This window comes from Ornithorhynchus anatinus, chromosome 18 (genome assembly GCF_004115215.2).
Source record: "Ornithorhynchus anatinus isolate Pmale09 chromosome 18, mOrnAna1.pri.v4, whole genome shotgun sequence".
Taxonomy (NCBI): Eukaryota; Metazoa; Chordata; class Mammalia; order Monotremata; family Ornithorhynchidae; genus Ornithorhynchus; species Ornithorhynchus anatinus.
Genome location: NC_041745.1, coordinates 1885020 through 1906375, shown reverse-complemented (window position 1 = coordinate 1906375; position 21356 = coordinate 1885020). Strand labels below are relative to the sequence as shown.

The window sequence follows — 21356 nt, the reverse complement described above, 5'->3', positions numbered from 1 at the left end:
CACATGCCCAAGCCCCTGAGGAAAATCCAATAAAATTGGTTTTCCAGGGCAGCTTCCTGAAAAGGAACAGCCAACAGGTACCAGCCTGGACTTCGACTCCCTGCTGAGGTGTTTGCCCACGGTGGACCAATGGCACGGAGGCAGGGGGTGAGACTATTTGAACTCTTTAGATAAAAGCTATCCTTTTTCTGGGAGGATTCGGGGCCCAAGAAAACATCATTGCAAAAATCCCAGAATCCTCCAGTCTGGCTGCTACCCTGGCCTCCGTCCGCCTGTCCCCGTCTGTCCCCTCCCACCTGGCCCAGAGCCCCCGCTCTGCCCGCCCGGCCCCCTTCCCCCTCGGCAGATCAGGGCCTTAGAGAAAGGTGGCTCACAGTGTGCAGACACTGGCTCTCTGCGGTTTGGCCAGGCAGGAGAGCTGGAGGAATTGGCAGCTTTTCAGAGTTTCTTTTCCTCCTGCAAACACGCGCTTCTTCCCTCCCCCTCTGCCCCTCCTTCCCCTTCACCACCTGGCTGGGGGTGGGGGGACATGGGAGTTGGGCCCTTCCACCTCACGCCACCACCCCTGAGCGGCCACACCACCTCCTCCCGTCTCGGACTGGGAGACAGGGGGACAGACACACAGATGAGGGACATGGAGAGAAAAGAGAGGAAAGAGGGAAGTAGGAGGAGAGAAAAGAGAGGAGAGAAAAGAGAGGAGTGAAAAAGAGAGGAGAGAGAGTAGGTGGAGGAGAGAAAAGAGGAGAGGAGGTGGAGGAGAGAAAAGAGAGGAGAGAGAGGAGAAGGAGGAGGAGAGAGAGAGGAGGAGGAGGAGAAGACCAGACAAGACAAAAGGGGAGATGGGAAGGTGCCTCAGGTGAGAAAACTGAGGCATAGAGCAGCAAAGTGATTCACCCAAGGTCACAAAGTAGCAGGGCAGTGGCAGAGCCAGGATTAGAACCCAGGTCCTTGGACTGCCACGCCCAGGCTCTTTCCACTGAGCTGCACTGCTTATTATTGTTGACAAAAAAAACCCTCAACCCGGGGAGGGGACCAAACAGTGTGAATGGAGAAGCCTTCCACCCCATCCCGCCCCCACTGTGGCTTTGGCTCCTGACAGCCCAACCCACTCCTCCCCACCTCCTCACTGGGATGCTGTCCCCACCTCATAGACCCTCCCCACCAACCTTATAGACAAGAGAATTGCAGTGGGGAGAGGGACTGTAAGGTTGTTGTGGGCAGGGAATGTGTCTACCAACTCTGTCGTATAGTAATAACGATAATTGTACTCCCCCATGCGCTTAGTACAGAACTCTGCGCACAATAAGTGCTCAAGGAATACCGCTGACAGGGGGGGGGGTATGTTTTTGAGCTGGTGCTTAAATAATTGGGTATGTCACACTTGTACAGAGGTGCTACATGAAGTTGAGTACACAACAAGTGCATGATCAGCACAGAGGCTATAAGCCTACTGTGGGCAGGGAATGTGTCTATTTACTCTTATAATGTACTCTCCCATGCGCTTAGTACAGTGCTTTGCACATAGTAAGTGCTCAATAAATACAACTGAATTGAATGAAGAGTTGAGCTGGGAGGTGGGAGAGAGCCTGTCCTAGTGGATAGAGCCCTGGGAGCCAGAAGAACCTGAGTTCTAATTCTGACTCCACCATTTGCCTGCTGTGGGACCTTGGGCACCTCACTTCACTTCTCTGTGCCTCAGTTACCTCATCTGTAAAATAGGTATGAAGACTGTGAGCCCCAACCTGATTATTTTAAATCTACCCCAGCGCTTAGAATAGTGCCTGGCACACAGCAAGCATTTAAATACCATTTTAAAAAAAGAACAGAAACGTGTTCGGGAAGACCTCCTGAAGGAGGTGTGATCTCAGAAGGGCTTTGGAGACAGGGAGAGCTGGGCCAGAGGAAAAGACAGAGAGAATTCAGGATAGGAGGGACAGCATGAGCAAGAGGTTGCCGGTGGCACGGTGGTATGTTAATCATTTATGATCGACTGACTGGCTGGGCAGGATGGGTGGCCCACCACAGCCCCAGCTGAGCTACGATCAGACCCATGTGCTAAGCACTGTTCTAAGCACTGGGGTAGATACAAATTAATCAGGTTGGACACAGTCCCTGCCCCATATGGGCTCACCCTCTTAATCCCCATTTTACAGGTGAGGTAACTGAGGATCAGAGAAGTTAAGTAACTTGCCCATGGTCACACACCGGATATGTGACAAAAATGGGATTCCTTCTGACTCCTAGGTCCGTAACCACTAAGTTACGCTGCTCTCCTGTCCCGGGGCTGAAGGCAGCAGGGGCTTCGGACCGGAATTGAGCCGTGTCCAACGGGAAGTGAGCCGAGACGACCAGGAGGTGAGCGTCATCAAACAGGAAGTGGCCCAGAGCTCACTCCTGGAGAGACTGCCAAGAATCCCCTCCTCTCATGGAAGGGAATTTCAGGCCGCTTCTTGTCTGGCCTGATCTACTCAATCAGTGGTATTTATCGAGTGCTTACCGTGAGCACAGCACTGTACTAAACACTCAGTGATTTGTTTCCAGTCCATTCAGAAGTGTTGGGCCCCTAGCAGGGGCCGTTCTGGCTGATGGGGAAGACATCCCCCATGCCTCGATAACCCCTGTCCGGCGAGAGGAGGGAAACTCTGCAAATGAGAGGCCACCCTGCCACACCTGATGCCTCAGGTGTGATGCCAAGCTCTCCACCTCACGTGATGACATCGCGGGTGCCATTTTGTGGAAGACCATGGATTTTGCATTATCCTACAGTGGTCCACTGACAGCATCCCGTGCCTCCCTGGCTTTGCTAGAGCTTCCTCGTTCCCTCCCGGGTCTGCGTGACATCGGGTGCCGAGTCCGAGACGCAGAACTAGGTGCTGAAACTGACCGAGGAGCATCTGGGGCCCTACTGACTGAAGGAATGTCCCAGACTTGGAGGAGAGAAGCCGTGCAGGGGGGTGGGGGACTGGGAACCGAAGGAGACAGTAGGCCGGAACAGACTCCAGACATCCCCGGCCTGGGATCAGGGAGCAGGTGGGGGAGGGAACCGGGAGAGGAGGAAGCAGGGCAGGAAGCTCAAAGTGGTGAGCCCTACATGGCACAGCGAAGCCACCCATCTGACTTGGTCGGGCAGGGCAGGGGTGCAGCCACCTGAGGTTCTGGGCTACGGTGGAATCGGTCCCCACCGCCCGCCCTGGCCGACAGACCCCAGCCCATTAGGATTTTCTGAGCACCCACTGCTTGAATGGCCCGGTACTGACCACTTTGGAGAGGGTGACCAGTGTGTCTTAGTGGACAGAGCACAGGCCTGGGAGTCAGAAGGACCTTGGTTCTAATCCCGGCTCTGTCTCTTGCCTGCTGTGACCTTGGGCAAATCACTTGGGCAGATGAGACTCACTAAAAGGTCCTCAGATTTATCTGGCACTTTGATGTTTCCCCAACATTTCCACATTGGCCTCCCCTATATAGTCCCCTCTAGACTGCAGGCTGGTTCTGGGCAGGGAATGTGACTATTGTTATGTCATATTCTCCAAGCACTTAGTACAGTGCTCTGCACACAGTAATCACTCAGTAAATATGATTAACTGACTCTGTGGGGGGGAGGGGTCTTTAAGAGCCAGGGGACCCCATGACTGCTGGGAAGGAGGCTGGGAGAAGGGTGTGGGGGGAAAGGAGGAGAAAGGCCTGGGTCCTGGAGCCCACGGGTCTGGAGCCGGACAGGGCTCCCTTGTTCTGACCACTCAGCTGCCCTGGGGCCTTGCACTGTTGGCTGAGCCAAGTGTCTGGCCCAGGCTGTGTCTTCTATTCTGTCTTGTTGGGGGTGAGGGGGAAGAAAGAGGCTCTCTGACTGACTCTCTCTCAAGCTTCTGCCCACCCTGGACAGAGGAAGGGGAGGCACCTCCTATCCTCCATCCTCCACCAAACTTAATAATAACTGTGGTATTTAAGCGCTTACTATGTGTCAGACACTGTACTAAGAGCTGGGGTAGAGGCGAGCTAAACAGTTTAGGTTCAGTCCCTGTCCCACGTGGGGCTCACTGTCTTAATCCCCATTTTACAGATGAGGGATTTGAGGCACAGAAAAGTTAAGTGACTCACCCAAGGTCACACAGCAGACCTCTCCAAGAGGCCTTCCCTGATTAAGCCCTCCTTTCTCTTCAACTTCCTTCTGTGTCGCCCTGACTTGCTCCCTTTATTCTTCCCCTATCAGCCCCACAGCACTTATGTACATATCTGTAATTAATTTATATTAATGTGTCTTCCCCTCTAGACTGTATGTATTGTACTATTTCAAGTGCTTAGTACAGTGCTCTGCACACACAGTAAGCGCTCAGTAAATACTACTGTTTCCTATTTAGACCATGAACACTGTGTAGGACAAGGCCTAGGGCCAATCTGATTATCTGGTACCTATTCCAGCCTTTGAAAACCACAACTATTATTACTATTATTAGGAAGGGAACCTGGGGGAATGGAGGCAGGGAGAATAGGCCAGAATTGGACCCGCCCATCTCCTGCCCGCAGCTGGTCATCCCAGCTGTTTCCGTACCACTTCTGGGCCTTCCTTGCGGGCCTCCCCACTAGGGTCTCCGCCTCCATCCCGGCTCCAGCTTTGCCCGTTTTTCCCGGGCCAAGTCCCTCTCCCAGCCTCCTGTCTCCCTTACACAATGAGGGCGAGGGCGGGTACCCCGGGTTACAGATACACCACAGGTCCCAGCACGGTCTCCAGTTGCCAGGGGTGGGAGGGGTGTCCCAGGAGAGGGCATGCCCAGAGTGTGAGGAGGAGGAGGAGGGGCAGGACTCCGGGAATCGGGGCAGAGGAGGGGGCCGTCTGCCTCCCATGCAGTGGAATCCAGGGAGGAAGAGGAAGCCATCTGTCTCCCTGAGGAAAAAGCTGCTAGAAATCCCTTCTGGGAGAGGGGCTTCCTCCTGGATTGGGAAGGAGAAGAGGGAGGATGGAGATGACAAAGGAAGCAGAAGTCAGAGGCATAGGAAGCACGGCCACGCTTAGGACCCATGAATCGGTGGTCCCAGCTGGTTTTCCCAAGTCCCTCCTGCCCCACTCTCCACTGTGTAGCTGACCAGAGCAGGCCGGAGGGCTGGGGGGAGAGGGAGACTGCCCCTGGCCCCCACCTCTGACAGCCTAAAGTCTGGAGTCTAACCTAAATCTTTCCTGACCTCCCGTGGAGGGGAAGGGGTCAGGGAGGGGAGGAGGGGCACCAGACCCTTTAACCTTTGGTCTCCAGCTGGCCGGGCTGCCTCTCCTTTTTAGTGCCTTGCTCGTGGCGATGCCAAGGGGCTAAGGGCGCTGGGGAGAGTGCACAACCATCACCCGCTCCTGTAGACCCCTTCCCCTCCCTGCCTGTCGGTCCAGGGAACCATCTCTCCGGGCCTCAGTTTCCCCACCCGGGGGGCACCCGGGAAGAGGTTATTTATTTTTATTAACGCCTGTCTCCCCCTCTACCCTCGTCTGGGGCGGGGAACGTGCCTACCGGCTCTTATAAGGCCCTCTCCCAAGCACTTAACACAGTGTTCTGCACACAGTAAGCGCTCCATAAATAAATGATTGGGTCAGACTCGACAGCGAGCCAGGATCGGATGGGAGGTGTTCCCCTGTTTCCCACAGGGGAAACTGAGCCAGAGGCTGATCGGGGGTCTGGTTGTAGGGTACTCTCCCAATCGCGTAGCGCAGTGCTGTGGACACAATGAGCGCTCAATAAATACGACTGAATGCGTGAAAGTGGGCAGCCGCCCCCAGGGGGAGGGAAAGGCGGCGTTGGGGGGTGGAGGGTCGGTGCGGGGGGCTGTGCGGGGGGCTGTGCAGGGCGATGAAGCGAGAGGGGGAAGAGCCGCGCTATAAATAGCTCGTGCAGCGTTGATGTCATCTCCATTTACATAAGCCCAGCTCCGCCGCAATTCCCCCGCCTCCCTCCAAGCCTGATTCTTTCGAAGCCCCCCTCCTCCAGCCCCCGACCTTGGGGGACCCCCCCACACCCTGGAGGACCCTCCCCACTCTTCCAGGGTCAAAGGTTTGCAACCTGCCCCCTCCCCAGGCAGCCTGGAGGCCCTCTCGGGGGTGGAGGGGAGAGAGAGAAGGGGCTGGGTGGGCGGGCAGAATGGATCAGCCCCCCACCGGATCTCAGAGCCCCCCCATTCCCGACCCGGAGACTCCTGGGGACACTCCCCCTCACAGGGCATTTTCTCGGGAGTTCACCCTGAGCTGGTGGGCCCTGGGGGTGGGCAGAGGCACAGGACGGGGACTGACCCCGATGGAGATGGGAGGTTGGAGCAGCATGGCCTCGTGGCTGGAGCACGGGCCTGGGAGTCAGAAGAACCTGGTTCTAAACCTCACTCCCCCATTTGTCTGTTGGGTGGCCTTGAGCAAGTCACTTCACTTGGCTGGGCTGCAGTTCCCTCACTCAGTCATATTTATTGAGCATTTACTGTGTGCAGAGCACTGCACTAAGCGCTCAGTTCAGCACATAGAGAATCCCTACCCAACAACTGGCTCACAGTCTAGAAGGGGGACTATGTGGAAAATGGGGATGAAGATTGTGAGCCCCTCGTGGGACAGGGACTGTATCCAACCTGATTAAGCTTGTTTCCACCCCAGTGCTTAGTACAGTGCCTGGCACTTAGTAAGTGCTTAACAAATACCTTTAAAAAAAAAAAAGTTTTTTGAAAGGGCCTGTACCAGTCCAGGTGTGCCTGTGTATGTATATACCAGGTGACTCTGATGCACGGACACACACAATTTGCCTTTCTGCCAGTATGAAAGGGGTCCCTTGTCCCCCTCCCCAGATATCTTGGCTACCCCACCAGCTCCTATTTCTAACTCGAACCGTATCTTCCCCCACCCTCCCGCCCCCAAGGTTCACTCAGAGTCCCAGGGAAGAGGACTGGAGGGCCTGGACAGACTCCAACTGGGCCCAGTCCCCCGGGAGCTCCGCTACTTGCCCCCTCCCACTTCTCCTGGCAACCCCTCCGGCTCCAGCCTTCTCCTCCGCAGAGTCCCCTAACCCCTCCTCAGTCCCGTCCTGCTCCCCACATTCCTCCCCAGCCGGCTCTCTGTCCGTCTGCCTGCCCGTCCATCTGTCTGTCCATCGTGATTAAGCATTTTCCCTGTGGAAGGAGCCCAGCTGGCTCCACTGTGGGTCAACGAGCCAGCTCTCGGCTCCACCCGCCCGATGGAGCGATAACCCGCCAGCCCTCCCTTCTGCCTCCTCCTCAACCTCCTCCTGCCCCCTCCCCCCCCCCCCACCAACTGCTTTCACGTCCGCACGGGCGAGTTTCCCAGTGAGCAAACCCAAAGCCCAGGTCCTGAGCACTGATCTGAGAACCTCGATCCCCAAAGCGAATCTGGATTTTCCTACACTCCCATGCCCTTTCCATGTCACCAGATCTCACTAGGGCTTTGTTCCTGCCACTGGGGTAGAGCTTCTGGGGCAGTGATAGTAGCTAAGGGGCATGGGGGTACCCCTCACAGGCAGGGGCCTGGGCCAGCCCCTGGGGACCCCCATAAAACAAGGAGGTGGAGTCCTGCCCCGAGGAATTCTTGCCTAAAATGTGGACTCGGGAGGGTGGAAACTGCCACATAAATTGTCCAGGAAAGAGCAAGGGCCCGGATATCACACCAAGAGTCCCGTCTTGGCCCACCCCCAGTAAATATACAAAAAGCGACGGAGAATGACGGGTGAGGCTGGGCTCGAGGTTGTTCTGGGCCAACCAGCTGGTGATTGGACATAGAAGTGAAGCCCCCACCCACCACCAAGCCCCCCTGCCCTGACCCCAGGGCTACGGGAGAAACAATCACCCTCTTCTCCAAGGCCTGGTCCTCCCTCCTCTGTCACATCAGATGCCGGCCGGATCACCTCACCTACCCACCTTTCCTACCCCCCAGAAGCCCAGGCTGGTCACAGTCACAGAGAAGGAGTTGAGGCTGCTTCCTCACCCCACTTTTCCCACTTCAACCTGCCTGTGATTTCCCATTTTTCAAACACACCCTCATCCACCCCTCTCCCTTCCGGCAACCTTGGGGTTTGGGGACAAGGCAGGCAGATCCAAACTGCAAAGAAGAAAAGTTGGTTTTCCTACCTGCTCCCACCTGGGGCTCCATCCCACCTCTGGCCAGAAGAGACTCTCTAACTTCCGGGGGTCTCACGTAGACCTGGAGTTTGCAGGCTGCAAGAAGAAGAGGAAGGGTGGATTGAGCTCAGCTGGGGCTAGGAGGGGCTGTATCCTAACTTGGGTGGGGCTAGGGTTAACTTGAACTCAGCTGAGTGTGGGGTGCAACTGGAGAAGCCCTTCAGCACTGGAGGAGGGGGTAAAACAAGGCAGAGCTGAGCTATGATGTCTATAATGCCTTCCTCCTAGGTCCCTTCTCCTCTTTCAAAGCCCGTCTCTTCCAGGAAGCCTTCAGTGAGGGCTCCTCGGTGACCTTTGCCTTCTGGGGACTCCCACCCTGGCTGCAGGGTCGTGGTGGGAAGGAAGTAATCTCTCTGGGCCCCTACATCCTGAACTGTGTGCTGCCTGATGTTATGCTTGGATTGGCTTTTCCCTGGCAATCGGGGAGGAACTCCTGGAGAAGGTGGCTTTTCAGGAGGGCTCTGAGGGAGAGGAGGGAGCTCCAGGCAGGAGGAAAAGCGAGTGCAATGGGTCCAAAGCAGCTCATCACTCCCCAGGCTACAAGCTTCCCTCCCTGTTCTGTTGTTGTTTTCTGCTTGTTTTATGGCACTTGTTAAGCATTTACTATGTGTCAAACACTGGTCTAAGCGCTGGGGTAGATATAAGTCAATTGGGTTGGACACAGTCCCTGTTCCACATGGGGCTCAGAGTCTATGTAAAAGGGAAAACAGGGGAACTGAGGCCCAGGGAAGTTAAGTGACTTGCCCAAGATTACACAGCAAACATTTGGCAGAACTGAAATTAGAACCCAGGTCCTCTGACTCCCAGATCAGGGCTTTTTCCACTAGGCCATGCTCTTTCATCAATCTCACCTTGCTGACGACCTCTCACCTTCTTAGGACAAGCAGCGTGGCTTAGTGGTAAGAGTATGGGCTTGGGGGTCAGAGGGTGTGGGTTCTAATCCTGGCACTGCTGCTTCCTGCTTAAGGACTTTGGGCAAGCCACTTAACTTCTTTGTGTCTCAGTTACCTCATCTGTAAAATGGAGATGAAGACTGTGAGTCCCACTTGGGACAACCTGATTTCCTTGTATCTACCCCAGTGCTTAGAACAGTGCTTGGCACATAGTAAGCGCTTAACAAATACCATAATATTCACTTCCTGCTTCTGGACTGGAACGCCCTTCCCCTTCATGTCCGACAGACAGTGACTCTCCCTACCTTCAAAGCCTTATTGAAAGCACATCTCCTCCAAGAGGCCTTCCCTGACTAAGCCCTCCTCTCCTCTTCTGCTCCCTTCTGCCTCACTAGCTCCCTTTAATAAATACTAATAACTGTGGTATTTGTCAAGCACTTATTTTGTGCCAGTCACTGTTCTAGTCATCACCACCAGCTGCACAGCACATATGTACATATCTGTAATTTATTTATATTAATGTCCATCTCCCTTTCTAGACTGAAAGCTCACTGTGGGCAGGGAATGTGTCTGTTAGTGTTGTGATGTATTCTCCCAAGCGCTTAGTCTTACCCTGCATACAGTAAGCGCTCGATAAATACTATTGAGGGACTTATCTGAGGGACCGGAGCAGAAGAGGCGGGGTAGAAATGGTGTCTTCCCCTTTAAATGTGCCCCAAAGGCTTGGCACCTCTGCTCCAGGGAAGGCAGAGGGTTCCAGTAAGCTGGGGTATATGTGTTTGTGTGTGTGTGGTGTGTTTGTGTGTGTGTGTGTGAGAGGGGCCAGGGCTGGCGGGGGCGGGGGCGATTTCCCCTATGTCAGCTGTCGACTCCGCTCATCTCCGGGAAGACTGTCTGCTCACCAACCGCACAACGGGGCCCCGAGGCCGTTTCCAGAATCTGGGAAGCCGGAGGTTGGCACCCCGTCTCCGGCCCCGCCTCTCCCGCTCCCTCTGTCTCTTCACTGAGCCCCGTCGGGGCCTCTCGGGGAAAGTCTTAGACTGTGAGCTCATTGTGGGCAGGAGTGTTCTAATGTTCTAGTGTGGTTCTTATGTACTCTCCCAAGCGCTTAGTACAGTGCTTTGCACACAGTAGCACTCAAATACGATTTCGGGGGGAGGGGCATGCTGGGCGCTCCGGCAGGAACAGCGTTAGCCCGAGGAAATGGCAATGTGGGTTCAGAGAGGGCAAGAGACAAGCTCAGGGTCACACAGCATGGCAGGTGTCCCCTATTGGGAGGAAAACCCAGACGGACGACTGAGCTCAGGGCATCCTGCCTCTCTCCATGGCCCTCAGTTAGATATATTTATTGAGTGCTTACTGAGTGCAGAACACTGTATTAACTGCCTGGGGGAGTATAATATAACAATAAATAGACATATTCACTGCCCATAATGAGTTTCCAGTCTAGAGGGGACCCTCAGGAACCATCAGGGTTCTGGGGCAGGATTTCTCCTCCTGGGTGGAGAGGCAGGAGAACTCCCTCTAAGTTTATAAGCTAACTGAGGCAGGGAATGTGTCCACTGTTGCATTGGTACTCTCCAAGTGCTTAGTACAGTGCTCTGCACACAGTAAGCACTCAATGAATACAATTGACTGAATGACTGTCTTTGCATCGGTCCAGTTCGGATGTTGTCTTACTGGGCAACTCCGGGCCGGGCACCAAACCTCTCTGGGCCCCCAATTCCCGGCCGTGCGATACGGGGAGCGCCATCCCTCGGGTCGCCCACACCACCCACCATCACTGTGCTCGGGCCAGAGGCGAAACCTGGAACCCAGGGCTGTGCCTGGGGGCTACTGGAGACATTGTCCAGGAGACAATGGGAAGAAATACTCCCTCCTGCCAACCTTCCACAGCTGGGGCCATGGAAAGTCAGAGGGTTGGGGGCGAGGGCTGAGGGAGAGAGTGGGGGGCCGTGTTTCAGGTCCTGAAAGAGAGACCTTGGAATATCTTAGCCAACAAGGGAGGCAGCTCACTCTAAAATGGCAGGGGGAAAAAGGGGACCACAGAGCTCCCAGATAATACCCCTCCCACTCCCCTTCGCCCCCCCCGATGGGCGGTTGGAGAGACCCCTGACCCTGGAGGGACTGAGCCGTCTCCCTGCCCATCCCCTGCCATGTGGTGACAGGAATGTGTAGGCCGAGTCCAGCTGGCAGTCGCTCAGCACAATCAGGAGAAAACCACCCACTCTGGCCAGCTGCCCTAGTTGGGGCAGGGGAGGGGAGGAGGGGAAAGGGGGAGCCGGGGAGTTGGGAGGAGAGAAGTCTCCTTGGGGCAGACCCTCCACCCAGCTGGGTCAACTTGGGGCCAAACTGGTCTCTGCTGTTCCTGAGTGTCTGAGCAAATTTAGTGGCAGAGGGAGCTGGTGAAAGTCTCTGCTGGGAATTCTGGGGTGATAGTACTCCCATTTCTGGGCAGTTCTGGCCCCACTCCATCCATGAGGCCGGCCCTGCTGCCCGGTCAGATCAGTTGCCAACCCCCGACCAGCCCTATCCCAGCCGCTCAGCTCAGACCCTGCTGAAAACCAGTGGTTTGGCAGGGGGGTGGGGGGTGCTAACGTTGGTCGGCTGTTCCTGCTGGCCCTGTGCTGACCAGCTGGGTCCCCCCATCATGAGCAGGCAGCCAACACCCCAGAACCCAGGTGCACTGGGATGACCAGATATCAACCCCCATGCTCGCCAGCCTATGGCTGAGGATGCTGAGCTGGGAGACCAGCCACCCCCAGGAACTCTGGCCTGAGGAATGCTGAGGAGTGGGCATGATGCCCCCTGACTTCTGACCTCTGACCCAGGGTTCCTCTCCTGGCTGGAAGGGATCAGCCATCTCACCTGGGCAGGCGGGTGGACGAGTGGGCAAGCGTGGGGGGCGGCGGCAGAGGACCTCGGGGTGGCTGGGTGACTCTCACTCCTCCGGGCTGGGGGTGGTCTGTGGGACAGGGACGGAAGGAAGGAAGGGTAGAGACAGGCTCAGGCGGAGAGATGCAGGAGACCCGGGAGTGTAGCAAGAGAAAGGGTTGAGGGGCACACACAAACACACATACACATACCCATCCTCACATGCATCTGCTTGTGCACTCCCACGTAGAAATACGTACCCACATGAACAGAGGCATACACGCCCCAGCTTTCACACACATATACACACGCACAACTATGCTGTCTCTTCTCTTCCACCTTGTTCCACCAACCCATCCTCACCCCGCCCCCGCTCACACACACGCACACTCTTACTTCAGACTGCGTCGCTGGGATTTGCGTCTGCAGAGCCCCTTGTTGCCCAGGGTAGATGGGGAAGGGGCAGCAGAAGAGCTGGAGGGGCAGCGAGGGCGGCGGGAATGGTGTGGGCAGCCAGTGCTAGTTCCCCAGTAACTGCCCCTGCCTCACCCCCAGGAGCAGACCAGAACACTCTATAGTCCCGGCCTCTTGGGAACCTGAAGCAGAGAAGCAGCGTGGCCTAGTGAGTTGAGCATGGGCCTGGGAGTCAGAAGGACCTGAGTTCTAATCTCGACCCTACCACTTGCCTGCTGTGTGACCTTGGGCAAGACACTTCACTTCTCTGTTTCCTCATCTGTAAAATGGGGATTAAGACTGTGAGCCCATGTGGGATGGGGACGGTGTCCAAACTGATTATCTTATATCTACCCCAGCGCTTAGAACAGTGACTGGCACATAGTAAGTGCTTAACAAATACCATAGTCAAAACAACAGTTCCTGCCCCCCCGGGGGCTTACGGCCTTTAGTTCTCCCTCTAGACTGTAAGCTCCTTGAAGGCAGGGAACATGTCTCCTAACTCTGTTATATCGTAGTCTCCTAAGCGCTTAGGTCAGTGCTCTGCACCCAGTAAGCACCCAGTAAATAGCATTGAATGAATGATTGATTCTGACCACCCCCAACTCACCATCCCCCTCTAGACTGTGAGCTCGTTGTGGGCAGGAATGTGCCTGATTGTTGTTATATTGTACTCTCCCAAGTCCTCAGTACAATGCTTTGCACATAGTAAGCAATAAATACAACTGAATGAATGAATGAATTTCCTGCTCTCCTATCCCAAGTCCCTGTGGTTCCCAGTGCCTGCTCTCAGCCCTGTGCATCTGGGGCTGGGAGCCCCTCGAAGGGAAGGACTGTGTCCACCCAAACTTAATAATTATGTCTAATTATGGTACTTGTTAAGCACCTACTATGTGCCAAGCACCATTCTTAGCTCTGGGGTAGATATAAGTTAATCAGGTCGAACTCAGTCCCTGTCCCACATGGGACTCACACTCTTATCCCCATTTTACAGAGAAGTGAAGCAACTTGCCCAAGTTCACACAGCAACTGGGAGCCGGAGCCAGAATTAGAACCCAGTTCCTTCTGACTCCCAGGCCCGTGCTCTATCCACTAAGCCAAGCTGCTTTGCTTTCAGTTTGGGGGACAGTGGGAGGGGGCTTACCACAAAGGCCACCTGCTTCCAGGTAGCGTCTTGGGTGGAGGACCCCAGCACTCTGGGGGTGTTGGTTGGGTAACCCCAACCCTGCCAGAGAGGAGGCTGGACGGTGCCACCCCCACGCCCCCAGAAGCTCGACTTTCTTGCCAGGATTGCCCACTGAGGGGCCTGGCTGGGGTGGCTTTCCCACTCCCCACCCAGAAAAAAGGAGCGGGAGGGAATGGAAGCCTCCCCCAGCCGGGCGGGCGGGGGGTGGGGTGACGAGGGAGGAGAGGGGGTTCTGACTGCGCTCAAACTGCCCAAAAGGAAGGACGGTCAAAAATAAAACCCGCAGACGTCTTGGCCCTAGTCCCCAGAGGAAATTCCCGGAGCCGGCTGGGATCCATCCTGCTCCCACCCCAACGGATCTCCAAGCCCCTTCCAAATCAGTCCCCCTCCCCAGCTTCTTTCCGTTGAGTTCTCCATTCGCTGTGTGACATCGGGCGAGTTACTTAACCTCTCTGGGACTTAGGTGCCCCCGATTAGAAGGATCCTTGCTCCTTTCCTCCCTCTCGCCCTTCCTCCCTCCCTCTAGACAGGCTCGGGGTTTAGGTCACACAGTTCTTGGAGCAATTTGGAAGAAAGGGCACTTGAGCCATCTCCAGAATCCGACGTGAGCGTGTGAGTGCAAAGATCCAGGTGCCTGCAGACGAAGGTGAGAGGATGAGACCTGTCTGCTGCCTGACCTTGGGCAAGTCGCTTCACTTCTCTGGGCCTCAGTTACCTCAGCTGTAAAATGAGGATTAAAACTGTGAGTCCCGTGTGGGACAGGGACTGTGTCCAACTTGGTTTGCTTGTATCTACCCTAGGGCTTAGTACAGTGCCAGGCACATAGAAAGCATTTAACAAATACCACTATTATTATTATTATTACAGGTATTGTTTTATAGGGGGGCCATCATGGACCCTGTTTTCCAAGAACGGTCCTCACACCTCACCATTCAGGGGAAGGGTCAAACCAAGAGGGCCGCTCTGACTGGAATCCAGGATCACCACCTCCCTTCCCCCTTTGCCCCCCAAACCAGTCTTCCAGGGAGCTCAGAGTACCTTGAACCCCGACTCCATTCACCTTTCCAGGGAGGCTTCCCCCCATTCTCGGGATTAGAAAACCAATAAATGAGTCATTTTCAAGTCTTGTTGTCTACACAACCAAAATGAGATTTTTCAGCAGCATTTGGGAGGGGGAAGGGGCCTATTTCAGGGAGCTGGGAGGCCAAAGGGTGGCTGGCTCCCTTGGTTCTGAGCCAGCAGTGTTGTTTCCTATGTAGACGGGGTATAGGGTCGATGATGATCCACTTCACTGGGTTTGGATCGGAGATTATACGACCAGGATCTTTTCCTGGAGAGGTAAGAAAGAAGCGTGCTGGGGAATCACCCCAGTAAGGGTGGGGGACTTGGCAGAGAGCCTGGGTAAACTGAATTCGAACTCACTTGGAGGTAGGGGAGTTCCCCCCCAGCCACCCTTCAGGGTAGTTCCTTCGGCTTTCCCGGGGGAAAAGGGAGGGAACTGAGGTCTTCCCGGGTTCCCTCAAGCCCTGGTCCCCTTAAGACAGAAGAGGCCCCAGTATCGAGGATAATCAATCAATAGTATTTACTGAATGCCTTCTGTGTACAGAGCACTGTAGTAGGTGCTTGGGAGAGGACGACAGAGTTAGAAAACATGATCCCTGCCCTCAGGAAGCTGACACTCTAGCAGGAGAGACAGACATGAAAATAAAACGCAGACAGGAGGAAGTGATAACAAAGAAAACTATGTCTATAAGCGTTCTGGGGGTTGGGTGGGTGAAGAGCACCCGGGGCTTAGGGGGCAGAGGATCTCAAAGCACTTAAAGGATTTGTTTTCCTAGTAATAATAATAAAAGAACATGGTATTTGTTAAGCATTTACTTTGGACCAGGTACTGTATTAAGCGCTGGGGTAGATAAAAGCAAATCGGGTTGGACACAGTCCCTATCCCACATGGGGCTCATATTCTTAAGCCCCATTTTACATATGAAGGAAATGAGGCCCAGATGAGTGAAGTGACTTGCCCAAGAAGCCGAGATTAGAACCCAGGTCCTTCTGACTCCCAATCTGGGCTCTATCTACTAGGTCATGCCGCTTTCCTGGCTGACCCCACCCTAAGACCGGACCTTTGAGCTGGGGACGCTGGGTGTCAGAGCTCCGGTGGTCAGCGGGGCCCACGCCTAGCCTCTCACAAGAGACTCTCTGTGGCGCCTGTCCCCCCCAGCGTCGTCTGGGCCACCAGGCAGGAAGGGGAAGACCACTTGGGGGACCAAAGGAGCTGGAATCCCGGGGTCCTGCCCTCTGAGTTCCCCCCCATCTCCCTTCAGGGGCTTCTGCCAGAGGCCTCCCTAAGGTCCCTGTCTGCCCCAACACCCTTCTGGGCTGCAGTGGCGGCCAGTGTTTCCCACGTCCTCCAGCTGTTCCCCAACAGCTCAGGCCCCCGCCCCCTCTCTGCAGGCGACCCCCACGGCTGCTCCGGGTCACACCCACGTGCATGTGCACACATACTTACATACACCCACATGGATAGCATAATAATAATAATAGAGAAGCAGCGTGGCTCAGTGGAAAGAACACAGGCTTGGGAATCAGAGGTCATGGGTTCTAATCCTGGCTCCGCCATTTATCATCTGTGTGACTTTGGGTAAGTCATTTAACTTCTCTGGGCCTCAGTTACTTCATCTGTAAAAGGGGGATTAAGACTGTGAGCCCCACACGGGACCACCTGATTACCTTGTATCCCCCCAGCGCTTAAAACAGTGCTTGGCACACAGTAAGCACTTAGCAAATACCATTATTATTGTTAAAATTGTGATATTTGTTAAGTGCTTACTATGTGTACAAATATCATCATTATTATTATTAAGGGGAGAAAGACACAAAATAAATCCAGTTGAGGAAGAAGCATGTGAGGAACCCAGACCAACCCTTCCCCCTTCACAGATTCAGAACTACCAATGATGATAATAATTATGGTATTTGTTAAGCGCTTACTATGTGCCAGGCACTGTACTGAGCGCTGGGGTGGATACGAGCATATCGGGTCGGACACGGTCCCTGTCCCCCGTGAGGCTCACTATCTCAATCCCCATTTTACAGATGAGGTAACTGAGGCCCTGAGAAGGGAAGTGACTTGCCCAAGGTCACACAGCAGACAAGTGGAGGTGCTGGGATTAGAACCCATGACCCTCTGACTCCCGGCCCCCTGCTCTATCCACTAAGCCAAGCCGCTTCTTTAAGCCCCACGCACGCAGATACACAAACATAGACGCAAGCCGTACATTCCCAGAAAGACACAAATGTCCGTCCACACATGCACGCATTCCCAGACACATGCGCTGGCATTCCGAATGAGCGCCTACCCCGGGGTTTGGTACAGCGCTTGGCATATTGTAAGCGCTTAATGAATGCCACGATTATTATTATCGCACACACAGACGCCCTCCCGCCCACCCATCCAGCTCTCACGATGGAAAAAATCCCCGGCCCCATATGCCAGGAAATCCCCACGGCCCTCCCTTGACAGCAGCAGGAGGCTGGAGTCGCCGTCAGCAGTCGTCTCTATTTTGGGCTCTTCACGGTGGGGGGGTTGGGGGGAGGGGCGGGGGTGCACAAAAGACTCGGGGTGGGGGGAATCTGGGTCAGGCCGGCTCAGCTCTGACTCACAGCGCCAGGCCCTCTGGCCCCTTCGGGGAGAGGTTCCCGGAACCCGGGGGCTCAGACTGAATCCCAGCCTCCCGCCTAATAATAATTATGGTATTTGTTAAGCGCTTACTCTATGCCAGGCACTGTATCGGGCGCTGGGCTGGACCAAATCGGGCTGGACACAGTCCTTGTCTCATGTGGGGCTCGCAGTCCCCATCCCCATTTTACAGATGAGGGAATTGAGGCCCAGAGAAGTTAAGTGGCTTGCCCAAGATTACGCAGTAGACATGTGGGGGACCTGGGATTAGAACCCAGCTCCTTCTGACTCCCAGACCCTGGCTCTAGCCGTTCTTCATTCATTCATTCAATTGTACTTATTAAGCGCTTACTGTGTGCAGAGCACTGTACTAAGCGCTTGGGGAAGTACAGTACAACAATAAACACTGACAATCCCTGCCCCCGATGAGCGCTGAACCCCTTCTTCTGCCCCAGCAGTGGGGGTGGGGACAACTAGAGGGTCTCGGTTCCTAAGGGGGCTGGAGCAGGAAGTTGGCAGAGGTGGCGGAGAAAGGCGGGCAGAGTCGGTAGGCAGAGGACAGCTCGGTCCTCTGTATAAGACCAGAGGAAGGACAGTCAGGGATGGCCCAGTGGGCTAGGTTAGAGTTCAGGTCCGGGGGACTGGCAGTCTCCCTCGGGGAGGTAGAAGAGTGGATTCAGGCCTGGGCCCAGGACAGACAGGCGGACAGAGCGGGCAGACTCTCAGCTGGGGGGGTTAAAGAGGGGTGTGCGGGTGTGTGTGTCTGTGTGTGTGTTTGTGTGAGGGTGCTGACTCAGCTCCTCTGGCAGCTGCCCTGGCAGGGGGAGGGGGCGGGAATTCTCCTGATTCAGGCAGGAAATGACCTTCCCTTGGCCGGAGTCAGCTGGGGGCTGGAGACGGGGAGACGGCAGAGGCCGGGGCTTGGCAGGGGCGCGGAAGTGGGGGGCAGTTAGTTCAGCAAGCCCCGGCCTCTCCGGCGGGGAAAAGCACAGCGGGGCAAGATGGGCACCCCCCGTCTCCTGCCCCTCTCCCACTCAGATAGAGAAGCAGCGTGGCTTAGTGGATAGAGCACGGGCCTGGGAGAAGGACCTGGCTTTATAATCCCAGCTCTGCCACATGTCTGTTGCGTGACCTTGGGCAAGTCACTTCACTTCTCTGGGCCTCAGTTTCCTCACCTGTAAAATGGGGATTTAGATTGTGATCCCCTTGTGGGACAGGGGATTGGGTCCAACCTGATTAACTAGTATCTACCCCAGCACTTAAAACAGTGCTTGGCACAATGTAAGCGCTTAACAGGCAGGGACTGTCTCTATCTGTTGCCGACCTGTTCATCCCAAGCGCTTAGTACAGTGCTCTGCACATAGTAAGCGCTCAATAAATACTATTGAATGAATGCATTTTGGTGCGGGGGGGGGTGGTCTGGAAGGGTACACGGATGGCTGCCTTTGTGGGGGTCTCTGGGTCAGAGCCAGAGATAAAGGAGAGAGGCCACATCTGGTGGCATGGGCTGTGGGAGTGTGGGCTAGGGAGGCCGGGGAAAAAAGGCCGGGAGGGTAAGAGGGTCAGTGTGGCTTCTCGGGACGGGATGAGGACCGGCCAGCGAGGAGAGAGGCTCAGCCACCGTGGAAGGGGCCAGAGCGAGGCTTCTTGGAGTCCGGGCCCACGGCCGGAAGTCGGAATCCAAGTCGGAAGCCCAGCGGTTTGTGCCCTGACTGTGACTAGCTATTGTCGTCCGAGGAGCTATTGTCCTGCGGGATCCCGTTTGGGCCAAGGCGATCATTCCCTGAATTTCCATGGTTTCGCTTCCCCTTCCTGAGCCTCCCTCCACGGAGGGTTTCCGGAGGGAGGGGACGAGCAGCCTCTCCCATCCACCCACTCCGGGGGGCTGGAGCGTGACCTGGTGTGACACTGGTGGGAGTGAAGGTGTTTCTGGCGGGATGGGGGGAGAGAGGGAGAAGCTGGGGGGGATGGGGAGAGGAAGGGGGTGCTGCCGACGCCCCCCAAGCTCCTTGACCCCAGCTGCCCAAATGGATCTCTACCAGTCACTCAGTTCCCTTTTCTAGGACCAGGGTAGGGGTCGGGAGCACGCTTGGGGTGGGAGGAGGGGGAGGAGAAGCCAGGAGACTTCCAGAACATGAGCAACAGAAGTCTCCCCTTCTAGACTGTAAGATCGTTGTGGGCAGGGAACACGTCTACCGACGGTTATACTGTGCTCTCCCAAGCGTTTAGTGCAGTGCCCTGCACACGGTAAGCGAATACGACCGATGGATTGTGCCAATGAGAAGCTAAACACGATGCAAGTGGGCTCTGCTTCTTTTCTGAGTTGCCAGTCTGGGAAACTTTGACCCTCAGCTCTGTCTGGGGCTGCCACTTTGAGGGGCCCCGCAGGGACTTTGTGGGCTTGGAGAGGAGGCGGGTAGGACAGAGAGGTGGGCGAGGGTAGAGGGATGGAGAACCCCTCCCCACCTCACAACAGGGGCGGGGACACTTGGATCTGCGACCTTTTGGTATTTGATACTCACCCCACCCTCAGCTCCACGGCACTAGGTACATATCTTTAAATGACGTACTATAAATGACATAGCAGCAGCATGGCATAGCCGATAGAGCACGGACCTGCGCGTCAGAAGGTGACGGGTTCTAATCCCGGCTCTGCCACTTGTCTGCTGTGTGACTCTGGGCAAGACACTTCACTTCTCTGGGCCTCACTTACCTCATTTGTAAAATGGGGATTGAGATTGTGATCCCCAAGGGGGACAGGGACTGTGTCCATCCGGATTTTCCTGAATCCACCCCAGCGCTTAATACAGTGTCTGGCACATAGTAAGGGCTTAAGAAACACAGTTATTATTATTACTCATACTAATGCCTGGCTCCCCAGCTAGACTCTAAGCTCGTTGTGGGCAGGGAAGGTGTCTGCTAACTGTATTACTGTACTCTCCCAAGCGCTTGCTACAGTGCTCTGCACAGAGAAAGCGCTCAATAAATACCTTGGATGGATTGATTGATTGATTGACACGGGAGGGGGGCTGATGCCAAGTCGCCATCTGCTGGCGGGCTCTGGGACTTCGCTTCGCTACCTGAGGATCCTGGTCCTTTCCACACCTGTTTTTCCCCAGCCAGGCCCCGCTCCTCTGTGCCCTTCGTGGGACTGGCTTAGGGGTGCTTGGGGGTGTGGCTGGCACATAGTAGCCTTAACAAATATCACAATTATCATTAGTATTGTTATTCCCAGCGTCTCCACCATCCCCCAAATGATTCCACTACCCCCAGAAGACCCAGTGTCCCCAGCAGCCTGGTGTGACCAGTTTTCCCTGCATCCCCACCATCCCTAATCGGGATGGACACAGTCCCTGTCCCACATGGGACTCACAGTCTTAATCCCCATTTTTACAGATGAGGGAACTGAGTCACTTCACTTGCTCAAGGTCACCAAAGGAGACGAGGGGCAGAGCCCGGATTAGAACCCAGGTCTTTCCGACTCTATCCACTAGGCATCACTAGGCATTCCATGGGGCAGACAAGACAACTTCGCCGTCGTCATCTCAGCCTTCTTTAGCCCCCCACCACTGCACACACGTCCATCACCTGGTCTCTCTGGAGCCTCTGGGAATGTAGCACAGTCAGCTTGGCACCTTCGGGGAGTGGCGACAACTAGCTGCCCTGCGATCCTGGAAAACACAGAAAACACACTCAGACCCAAAGCCCGATTCAACCCCAGCAACTGCCCAGCCTGAGGAGAGTCTGCAGGTCAGTATTGCCAGGATTGCCTGAGCCTATGGTGAGCAGAGCACTGTGCTGAGCACTACAGTGGGCTGAGTGCTGGACTGAGTGCCGCAACATTACCTTGCACGTGGTAGAACGTTTTTGATTTTGCCAAAGGGCTTTCATACTTCTTATCTCATTTTACTTCTGCTTATTATTGTCCCTCATGCCACACTTCACAGTTGAGGAAACAGGTTCAGAGAGGGTAAGTGGCTTCCCCTAGATCACAGAGAAGGTCAGGTGGAGGCAGAACTTAATATTAATAGTAATAATAACTAGTATTTTTAAGCGCTTACTATGTGTCAGGCGCTGTACTAAGTGCTGGGCTGGAGACAAGCAAATCGGGTTGGACACGGTCCCTGTC

General features: G+C 55.1%; 1 protein-coding gene across 1 annotated transcript in view; it reads right to left on the bottom strand.

The window, feature by feature from the left end:
* The window catches only part of PIK3R3 (phosphoinositide-3-kinase regulatory subunit 3), an 89163-nt gene extending 68265 nt beyond the window's left edge, over nucleotides 1-20898 (bottom strand). The window contains exons 1-3 of the mRNA XM_029083133.2: nucleotides 20816-20898; nucleotides 11904-12000; nucleotides 8092-8178 (exon numbers count right to left, since the gene is read on the bottom strand). Coding sequence (XP_028938966.1) covers nucleotides 8092-8113 — 22 coding nt within the window. The 5' untranslated portion in view covers nucleotides 8114-8178; nucleotides 11904-12000; nucleotides 20816-20898. The remainder of the gene's footprint in view (nucleotides 1-8091; nucleotides 8179-11903; nucleotides 12001-20815) is intronic.
* Between the last annotated feature and the right edge of the window lie 458 nt (nucleotides 20899-21356).